Genomic DNA, 11,148 nt, shown 5'->3' with positions numbered 1-11,148 from the left:
TTAGATTTCGCACATATTCTAGACTTTACGAGTTCATTCATTATGACCCCAGCTTTCGAGGTCACAATTCTCATGGCTCGAAATCTGAGTATAACAAAAGTATTAGTTCGTTTTTTTAGCTAAATTTAGTACAATATTTACACCATTCATTAGAGAATGATTTATGACTTATTATATATTGCTTATTCTCTTGGAAGTGCCTCTGCATATTTTATCATTTTCTAAATTTCTACTTAATCCATAGTGATATATTGTTATATCTTCTCTTGCTATTAGTTGTGTGCCATCTTTTTCTCATGTACTTGTTTTTGTTTGTAATTCATATTTTTCTATTATTCTTCTTTGTTGCTTTAATTGATTTAAATAGATTATATAGAGGACTATTATCTATTGTTTGGATGATCACAGTACCCTATTATTGGTGGATCTAAAACTAGTTTGCATCTCTTTCTTGGCTGAATTCTTTTTCTAAGCAGCTATGATTGCAAAGTTAGAATCTGTGATTTAATTAGTGTGAATGTTTTGTTATAATGTTAGAAAGTTAGCGTCTACTGATGTGTTAAAGGCATTGATGGCATACTTTATTACTAAAAAAGTTAGCCTCTGATATTTGTTCAGTATTTACGGGTAAGGATGCAATTTTTAGAGTAAGTGAAGGTAAAAATACTTAGGTTAGGTTGTATTTGGTAAAATTTTTATTTTTTATTTTCTTAAACATGAAAATAGAAATATTGTTTTATTTTTGTTTTTTTATTTTTGATTTTTTAAAAATAAAAATGTGTTTGGTAACTATTTTTGTTTTTTATTTTTAAAAACAAAAAAATAAAATATGTATTTGGTAACTTATATATTTGGTAAATAGTTCTGGAAGTCATCGATGCCAGAGGAGGAAAGAAGCTCAAAGTTACCCGGGTGAAGAGGAAAAGAAATGAGAAACCGTTTAAAAAATAATTAAAAGTGAGAAAATTGTGTTTTCAAAATTTGATAAAATCTAATAAAAATTTAAAAAAAGTAAAAAATGAAAATAGACTTACCAAACAAACTTTCCAATTTTATTGTCAGATTTTTAATTAAATAAATAAAAAACTGTTTAAATAATGGTTACTGAACAAGTCTTAATGTTTTTAAAAAATTATATTTTTATACTTATTTTTTTGCAATGAATATATTTAATGTCTTTAAAATATTGCACTTTTATACATAAATTTTTTTTACTATAAATATACTCAATATTTTTAAAATGTTACACTTTTATACTTATTTTTTATTATTTTGATAAATAATAAGAAAATGAAGGAAAAATATAGAATTTTAATTATTTTTTAAATTTTAAATTATTTTCTCTTTCTTATTCTTCCTCAAAATAACCATTTTAAATTAAATTTTAATAAATGTTTTATTAAAATTAATAAAAATGATTTAAAATAATTAAAAACTTATATATTTTTATCAATTTCAAATATAATTTTTTTTAAAAAAAGTAAAGGAAAAATATAAATTTAATTATTTTGATTAATTTTACTAATCTTAATTTTTTTTTTATTATTTTGAAAGTGAAAATAATTTAAAATTTCAAAAATAACTAAAATCTTATAGTTTTCCTTCACTTTCTTCTTATTTTTCAAAATAATTTAAAAAAAATAGGTATAAAAGTGCAACATTTTAAAAATATCAAGTAAATTTACAGCAAAAAAAAGTTTGGGTATAAAAATGTAACATTTTGAAGACATCCAGTATCTTTATCACAAAAAAAATTAAGTATAAAAGTGTAACATTTTAAAAATATTGTGTATTTAGCTATTATTTACTATTTCTTTTTCAAAAAAACAATTTAGTTCATTTAAAATTACCTTTACTTATAATGTAAATAAAATAAAATAATTATAATTTCTTTTCCAATTATTAGAAATAAACAACCTACTACAAGTAATAATTTTTCAAAATTTTTATATTTTATTCGTATTTATTTCTCCATTAATTTGTACTTATTCCGATTAAAGTTTAGACATAACATAATTATTTGTTTAAACTTCCTTACCCACTTTTATAGGATTCGGCCTCAAGTTTTATTTCGTGTATATATGACCCAACTCCATAAATAAAGAGAATGTTTTATCAACTTCTTCATTAATAATGAAAAAAAAATGCAACTTTGAGTCTCAGTTCTAAACTCCAAATAAAAATTAATTTGCTGACTATTGAGTGAACCATTATTGATTTTTGCACTAACGGTAAACATTGTTCATTCATAAAGTTTGTTTTCAGACTCAAAAAAAGAAAAAGAAAAAAAAATCATGTACCAAAATGGTCCTAAAGACATAATAGGTTTTCAAACAACCTTGTGCTTGTAATTATTTTAGGATTTAGTTTAGGAGCTGGTTGAAATTTTTTAACAATAATGGCTAGTAAAATCATATTCGAGAAGTAGGAATATAAATGATGAATACGATCTTGAATCACTCCAAAGCAATATAATCAGATGATATGAATCAACATATGTGCACATTAATGTACAGTTAAAAAATTATAATAATCGATGTGACAAAAATTTCATCCAGCTAAACAATTTCCTTGTTCATCCTCTGCTGAAGAATAGCCTCCCTAATGAGTTGAAGAGATTCCTCTAGATCATCAAACAACTGTTGTGGATCAGGAATCACATTAGGGTCAACCGCAAGAACAATAGTCATTTTGTCAACATAGCTCTGAAAATGGATCGTTAATGCCTGCAACCAAAATGGGACACTCAGGCTCAGTTATCACAAGAAAAAGATGTTCAAATTTGAACATCTTCTGCCATTAAAATAGGTGGTTCGAGGTTCGATCCAGTGTACTAGATGGACCCGGAGGATTCTTCAAACAAAAGACACACACAAAAACTAATTTGTGGCCTTAAAACTTTGAATCTTTTGCAAATATTTGCAGAGGGGAGAGGTTGTTATTTTGAGTAGATGAGTACTTACGTGTGGATGACCATAAACACTCGGAGCAAGGTACGCGATTTGATGGCCATAGAAGCTTACTTCTTCCAGTGGTCCGATCAAATTGGAAAAGGCCAGAGTAGTGCTAGAAATAGCTCTGCGTGCAGTAGCTGCCGTTAACTGTTTGACCATACCAAAGTTTCAGCTTCACAACATACACACACATTCATATTTCAAGCAAAATATACTAAACATTCAACTTGGTTTGCATTTACTGAATCCTGCATCTTATTTGAAACTTGAAAGAGCATCATGTAGTCCAACTCCTAATTTTCATTCAAAACCACTACAGAAACAAAATCCATGTTGCTATTTACTGTGGCATTTATTAAAGTGTATAATGAGATAGTGAAAGAGGCATATATGTACCTCAGCTCCTAATATTTTGAGAAGAAGTTGAGCACAGAAGTATGTGCAGATAGCTTCGAAAGAGTGTTTTTTTCGATCCACAATGGCTTTGGCTTGACGAACATAGTCCAATGGATCATCTTGTAGAGCAATGTTGAAAGGAAGGAGTAGATACCCTATCCAATTACCCCATTTGGTCTTTGAATTCTTGGCCATCATATCTGCTAGAGCCTGTTCCAAGAGTAAATACATACAATAAATCATAAAAGTGTTCGCCAATGATGTTTTGCAGTCAAGTATAAGAAAGACCACATTATTCACCTCAATCCCAATAGTTGGTCTTAGGTTAACAAGAATAGTTGCACTTAGCCGGATATGTTTAGGAAGATAATTGGTCTTCTCCTTTGTTCCTTTATCTTTTGCACTTAGACCTGTTCCACACAACAACATTTAATACAAAGAAAATGGTCCACCATTGGTACAAGTGTGCGTCCAAAAAACTCAAACTTTTCAGACTTTGTAGGATCAAACCAGATAACTGACAGTTTGAGCTAAAACCAGTATCAATGCACACAATGCCACATAATGATTCAATGAGAAAATAACCAAACATTTCTTAATAAAAGAACTTACCATATCTGCGGTTCAAATACCTTGATAGACCAGCTTGTGTTACTCCCAACAAAACATCATTGATAGTCTGCTCAAAATCATCCAAACATAACCCAAAAACAAATATAAGACTAAATCGACATCTTCATAAGCTCTCTCTGTCTAGAAAAAACACATAATTGTTCAAAGAGAAATGATAACATTAATAGTGTTATTATAGACTTAAATAAAAAAGTGTAGCATACCGTATTGGTGGCGTTTTTGACCAATTTGATGTGGTCAAGACTAATGGTCCGATGTACGAACCGCTTGGTGTTCATCTCAACCCCTTTCGACCCTTTAATGGGAGTCTTGGTATCTTTCAAGAACAAAATCGTCGCTATGAACATTATTATATCCACCAACGTGTTCCATATCAAGGTAATCGCCGACCAAATGGTCGCCAAGACCCACAACAACTGGCCACCGCAGCCTCTCGAATACTCCGTCTCCGCCGACCGTTTCAACGGCGCAGGAAGAGTTGGTACCTTCTCAGGGTCGGAGGTTTGGCGGGTGCAGGCGAGGAGCAGGGACATGAGGGAAGCTCCGTCGCCGACGGAGTGGTGGATTCGGAAGATTCCGACCGACTCGGCGTCGGAAGTACGGAGGTTCAGGAGGTGAAGCTCCCATAAGGGTTTGGAGAGATCGATAGGCGTGGTCGTGAGATGGGAAACGTAGTCTTCGAGAAACTGGTCTGGATTTTCTGGCTTCGAATCGAAGCTCGGAACGAAGACGTGTTCGTCTAGCTTCACCGGAGTTCGAACCCATCTTCTTCTTCGAAATATGTTGTCGTTTACTACCTTTTTTCGTCGTTTCAACCCAAATCCAGATGATTAATTTTTTACCACAAATAAAACATTTCTTAATTTAGAATAATGTAAGTCAATGTCCTACAAGTATAAACTAATTAAACAATAAACAATACATGAATAAATTATCATAATTAATCTTCTTTTGGAAATTATTTGTTTAGTTTTAAATGTGTTTGATTAGTTATTCGAGATAAATTTATACTTTTATCCTCTAAAAAGATTATATTTTTACTCAAATATTTTTTTAGCTTCTTTTTATTACTACTGAACTTACACTTTAATTGATCTCGCATTTGCAAAACAAAATATTAAAAATTTGATTTGTTTTCAATCAGAATGCTAAGGAAAACTAAATTATAGAGCTGGTTGTATAATTTTTAAATTTAAAAAAAATGAAAAAGTAGCACACACAATTTCTTTGTATCATTTTTAAAAATTTATCAAAACTTTTTTTTTTGTTTCACGCCTCATTATGTACTATGATATAAAATCAAATGAGATTGAGTTAAAAGATGCATTGATTGTGATATGGACATCCCATATTCTCCTCAAATGTGCCAGTGAGATTTTTACCTAAGAATGAACATATTAATTTATTTTATGGTGTTTTTTCATAACTATATATATATTTTTTTTTTTTTTAACGGTCTCAAAAATTTTTATTTATAAAAGTATAGTGTAAAATAAAACTAAAAAATAATAATTAGATAATAACTAAAAATCAACCTACTTTATATTAACAAATTAAAAAATAATTAAAAAATAATAATTGAACAAAAATTAGAAATAAATTTATTACATACTAACAAGTTTTTTTAATTAAAATATATCTGAAAACAACTAAATACAACAACTATACATAAATTTAAACATATAAAAAATAATATGAAAATATCTATATATATATATATAAACATAAACAATAAAAAAATGAAAAAACATGTAAAGATGTAAAAATGTAAAACTTTCTATAAAATCATAAAATTTTAAAAAAAATTATCTATATATAAAAATATATTTTTTAACAAAATTAAAAGCATGATGCAAATTTCCCAAAAATTTAACCGTTTTTGTTCAGTTGGAACATTATACACTGACAAACGTGTCTTATTTGCCTTCCATTTAAAAAAAAAAAAGCACATTAAATGTAGGTGTGTACTGTAAATCCAACACTTGTCCATAATATATTCTATAATTCAATATAAAGAAAAGAAAAAAATATTTAGAATAACAGTACTTAACGATGTTAGAGTAAAAGATAGAGAGAGAGAGAACGAGATTCTCCTTTTCTTTTTTCTTAAAAAAAAGAGAGAATTGTGGGGATTGTTAACAAGTAGTGTTGCATACATACATACATAGTACATACCAGTTTGCTGGAGAAGCGAGGGTGTTTAAGCAAAGTTTGGGCTAAACCAGCCTTGATGACCTCAGGATCAAAGGTGGTCTTGCACCCTATGATTGTCACGATGTGACAATTGAATTTTGGTGATTGAAACAACCGAGCTGCCGGACTTAGCATAGTCTCCTCCTCCGCCGCCGCCGCCGCCCACTCTTCATCACCGCCACTCATATTTGTGCTTCTTTCTTTTTCTATCTTCAGTCTTCACCCCTCTTCTAGCTTTTTGTTTTATACATATAAAATTGTCTTGTTGTTCACTATGTTTATCCCTATATAATATAATATAATATACATAGAAACATAGAAGTATACAGCAGACACCTTTTTTTCTATACTGTACACATGGGTTTCGTCAAATGGTTGGCGTGAGCCAGGTAGTTGGAAAAATTTATTATATTTTTCTTTTTAAAAAAATTAGATTACAAAAAATATCTACTCAAGAATTATTATATGGCTTTTGTGTTCGTTATATTTTTTTCATTGAGAAGTTTCCATCTTTTGACTTATCAAGATAAAATAAGTCCAAAAAAAATATCGGTGAAAGGAAAATGAAATCGTAAGCCCTTTTATATGTGACAAACAAAATGCAATTTTCAATTTTCACGTGTACTTAAAAATTGTGGGAGCGGATTTTGAATATTTAATTTTAAGCTTAAAAAATTGTACAAATTTTATTTACTCGGAAGAAATATTAGGATTGGAAAAAATCCAAATCAAGCATAAATCAGTGAATTGTAATAATATAACTTGTATAATATGTATAAAGAATAATGATATGTGTATCAAAATTGTGTACCAAAATATTATACAAACTAATGTGATAATATTTTTTAAAATATTGAGTTCAGGTTGAAATAAATTATTTTGGCTAAATGAAACTGCCATGTTTGTTGATGCAATGTTTTGGAATACATGTAATTACTCTTCTATGCATAAATATATTTTATTAATATGATGAAATAATTATAATTGTCAAATTGGGGGTGTAGCTCATATGGTAGAGCGCTCGCTTCGCATGCGAGAGGCACGGGGTTCGATTCCCCGCACCTCCAATTAATATGTACAATTTTGTCACTAGAATTTGGAATGAAAACGACAGGATATGGTGATCGTGAAATACGACAACTTTGAAAGGATTAATAAATTTTGAGCAGTGAAACGACATTAATTTACAAACAATACGCATACATGTGCATACTCAATTTAAAATAAATAATAAAACATAACACCGTTTACATATTTATATAATTCTCACAAGTAATTTTATCATAACAAGTGGACACGAGAAATATTAAAACATAAATTTAGAAAAAGAATAAACCAAATCTGAAAAAATAATCTCAAAAAAGTTAAGGCTATGATTGGGATTTAGATACAACTTTATAAATCCAAAAATATCAAAGTTGTGGGTCCATAATAATAGTTGATTGGTTATTTATTTTGAAAAACAAAATTCAAAAACTAAATCACATTTTTATTCTAAGAAATAGAAAACACAAATTTCACATTTTTTATATATCCCAATCATTATATCTAATTTTCTTAAAATTGTGCACTGCACTACTAATGTATGCATTATTGCTTTTTTATTTTATCTTCGACATTTTTTTCTTCCCTCGAAAAATACTATGCATTATCCGTTACATATATGTTCATCTTTATGGTTAAAGTATACATATATACAATCAAATGTAAAAAAGTTGTGGTGATTGTTTTTATTATTTATTACAAAAAAAAATTAAGCACATATTAATTCTTGATACTCAATGACTTTAAATATGCTATATATTATGTGTTTATATTATAATAACTTATGTAAATGAATAATTATTATTATCAATAATTTAATCAATGTACTAGAGTTTAAATTTGATTTAACTAAATTTATTGATAAATTAAAATTTATTATCAAACAATATTTGTTTAAAAAAAATTAAAATAGCTTTTAGATTGAGTTTCACCAATTACATATTGTTGACGCCGTTTTTCGTCAACAGATAAAAGAAGAGCACAAAAACAATGAATAACGATGGCCAAACGGAACAAACAAATCAAGCACACGGTTTTTTACGTGGTTCAGCAGTTAAATCTGCCTAGTCCACGAGTCTCTGTTATTAATCTTAAGATTATCTCTGAAAAATTCTTTAGCATGAATTCTCTAGAGTTTTCTCTCAAGGATCAGAATTTCCGTCCATTACAATGGTGCATGGCTTCTCTATTTATAGAGAAGGATGCAGAATACTATCCCACATATTTTGGGTAGTTACTCTTTTGTGAATAAAATAAATGGCTTTAAATGCCTTTAATCGGATAAAAAAGGAAACGTCCCTGAAGACCAGGAAACGCATAACTGACTAAATAATATACCACGATTCTTGGGGATTTACATCAATAAATGAGGATTACATCTCATGTTTACAATACTTGTAGATATTCAAGGTGGTTATAGCGTATCTCCAAGACTTTAGCATCTCAGGTTTCACGTCATTGTGCGAGCCACTGACATCTCCCGAGCTAACATTTCTTTCGAGATAGTACATCGAGCTCAAGATCCCTGCTCCGAAGTTGTTCCTGAAGATGAGGGCGTTGTCAGAGCTACCTTTCAAGATCGAGATCATTTCGAGGTCACCACATTCGAGATCATACATCGTACTTCTCAGACTCGATATACCATCCTGGAGCATATCCCAATCCTTGCGAGACCATTTGTTGCGAACTCAGCTTTCGAGGTCACATTCACTATGGCTCGAAATCTGGGTATAACATCTTGCCCCCTCAAAAGTATTTGTTCGAATCCTGAGAGAAGGAAACTTTTGAACTACCTTTTCTGAGAACCGTACCGTCATACACTTTCGAAAATGGTCACGTGTCAGCTGGGTATTGCTCACTTTAGGTACTTGAGTACCTTGGGAACACGCCCACGATCGTCCGTCTGACAACTTTTCGGCGCCTTCTTGTCATTAATCCCCATCCGTTCGATCTAGTGAGAATTTCACTCGACGCTCCTGATCAATTCCATTTTCCCACCTATATATACAAGACCCCCCTCTTCGTCTTCTTCTTCACGTTTGTTCATCATAAACAACAAAAGAAAAACAACCAGAGAACCAGAGACTCTCCTAAAAAGCTTCTGTCCCGCGCATGTTTTCTCGACCCAAGAAACAAAGAAATCCCGGTCTGTTCGAGTCAGTGAGTTCTTTCTTGCAACCTCTTCTCCAATCAACGATTTCGCTGCAATCACCATCACTGTGTAAGTATGCCATTTTTGTTGTTTTTTTTTATACTGTTTTTGCTGTGTATGCTAGTTTACATTCTTAGCATAATAAGATAGGGCGTTTCGTTTCGATAGGCTTTCAAGTTTCCCAAACCCCTGCTGGAATTCGCATCACTGGTTTATATCCAGTCTTAACGTTTGAGCGAAGTTTCAACTTTCTGGGTTTTGAAAATTTTAGGCCATGTTTCTTGTACATTAAGTTTTCGGGTAAAAACCCTTGTCCTTGACAAATGCGCGAAACCCAAGAATGCCCTTCCTGGCTAACCGCCACCTTTCTTTCCCTTGAATTTCGGGATTTTCAAAAGATCACCCACGCTCCTTTTCTTTCCTGTGGAACACACGCTCTGACTCTTTAGTAAGGGTCTCAATATTTAATTTTTTGTTCCTAAATCCCCGAGCTCATACCATCGAGCTCGTGATTCTTGCATGCATGGCCCTCACCATTTTTTCTTTCTCGTTAGATGTCACAGAATCTGGAAAGACGGTGGGGGTCATTGCGAGCCATCCCTTACGAGCCTAAATCTCCGAGCCCAGAATCGCTGTTCGCCCGGAATCAGCGTCGGATAAAAGAATACGAGCTTGCGCGCGAGCAAGAGGACACTCGAGCCCACTATCGCCGTCAGATAGATGAGGTCATTGAAAAGAAGAGAAGAGTTCTTCGGGAGGCCATCTATCCGGAGCCCAACCCAGGACCTAGGCCAATCCCCCTCGACCCTGCGTTAAAAGTCACGGTTGCATATCATCCGGGGGAACTCCAATTTTCTTTAATGGCGGAGCCTTCGTCTTCACAGCCTAGGAGGGAGATGTTCGAAGCCGAGTTCTACCAGAGCTCGGTTACCACCACCGACCAAATAACTGACATCCTGGCCCTCCATGGCCTTAGTTCGTTGGACACCCTGAAGTGTCGAGCTCCGGCTAGTCATGAATGGAGCTGTTTCGCCCCTGGGGGCCGCGATGCCAGTGTGAAATACGCGGCCTGGAGCCAGGAACATATGAGGACGGGAGCTCTGCTGCCCTTGAAGTCCTTTTTCAGAGACTTCATTGATTTCGTTGGGTTGGCTCCATTCCAACTCAACACCAATTCGTACAGGGTGCTGTCTGCCCTGAGGTCCTTGTATCACGAGCTGCAGTGGAAAGGACCCTCTCCTCAAGAGATTCTATATCTCTTTTGTTTGAAAAGTAACCCCTCCCGAGCTCGGGGAGGGGACGGTTTTTACTACCTCTCGAGCTATCCCAAAGAGACGAAGATTTTTGAAGATCTTCCAAACCACCCTCCTGACTCCAAAAAGGCTTTTTTCTGGACAGACGGTCTGTCCCCATCTCGACATCGTTCTTTCAGGCGGATTCGTAAGTACTCTTGTTACTTTTATTTTTTTGAGCTCGGAGTTTTAGCCCTTAAGACCATACTTGGCTGAAATGTGCTTCGCCTTTCAGCTAATTTTCAGCGTCCCTCCCCCTCCAAGACAATGAGGGAACACAGAGAGGCCTTGCTCGGACTTCCTTATGGCAGGAGGTCTCTCTCGTATCTTCTTCATGAGGACCAGCTCCGAGCCTGTGGGTTGTTGGGAGAAGGCCAGTCAACCTCTGACTGGTCTAACAAAAAATACGAACGTTGGGAGGAGGTACCACAGCCCACAAACACCCTTCTTCCGAGGAGAGAAAAGAGGGCATCTCTCCCAGTTC

The 11,148-nt window shown here is 33.0% G+C and overlaps 1 protein-coding gene and 1 non-coding gene across 2 annotated transcripts; one reads left to right on the top strand and one right to left on the bottom strand.

The window, feature by feature from the left end:
* Window positions 1-2,451: 2,451 nt before the first annotated feature.
* On the bottom strand, window positions 2,452-6,550 carry LOC133834507 (wax ester synthase/diacylglycerol acyltransferase 5-like). The gene is made up of 7 exons (XM_062264145.1): window positions 6,159-6,550; window positions 4,187-4,780; window positions 3,963-4,029; window positions 3,651-3,760; window positions 3,351-3,560; window positions 2,964-3,101; window positions 2,452-2,726 (listed from the first exon to the last, which is right to left on the bottom strand). Exons 1-7 carry the CDS (start codon window positions 6,360-6,362, stop codon window positions 2,559-2,561), a joined length of 1,491 nt encoding a protein of 496 aa, XP_062120129.1. The 5' UTR covers window positions 6,363-6,550; the 3' UTR covers window positions 2,452-2,558.
* A 620-nt stretch (window positions 6,551-7,170) lies between these two features.
* On the top strand, window positions 7,171-7,243 carry TRNAA-CGC (transfer RNA alanine (anticodon CGC)). Its single transcript has one exon. It is a non-coding gene; the product is annotated as a tRNA-Ala (tRNA).
* Window positions 7,244-11,148: the final 3,905 nt, after the last annotated feature.

The sequence above is a fragment of the Humulus lupulus genome, chromosome 5, assembly GCF_963169125.1.
Source record: "Humulus lupulus chromosome 5, drHumLupu1.1, whole genome shotgun sequence".
NCBI classification, from domain to species: Eukaryota; Viridiplantae; Streptophyta; class Magnoliopsida; order Rosales; family Cannabaceae; genus Humulus; species Humulus lupulus.
Note: the sequence above shows the minus strand (reverse complement) of the source record. Positions and strands in the feature narration are given on the sequence as shown.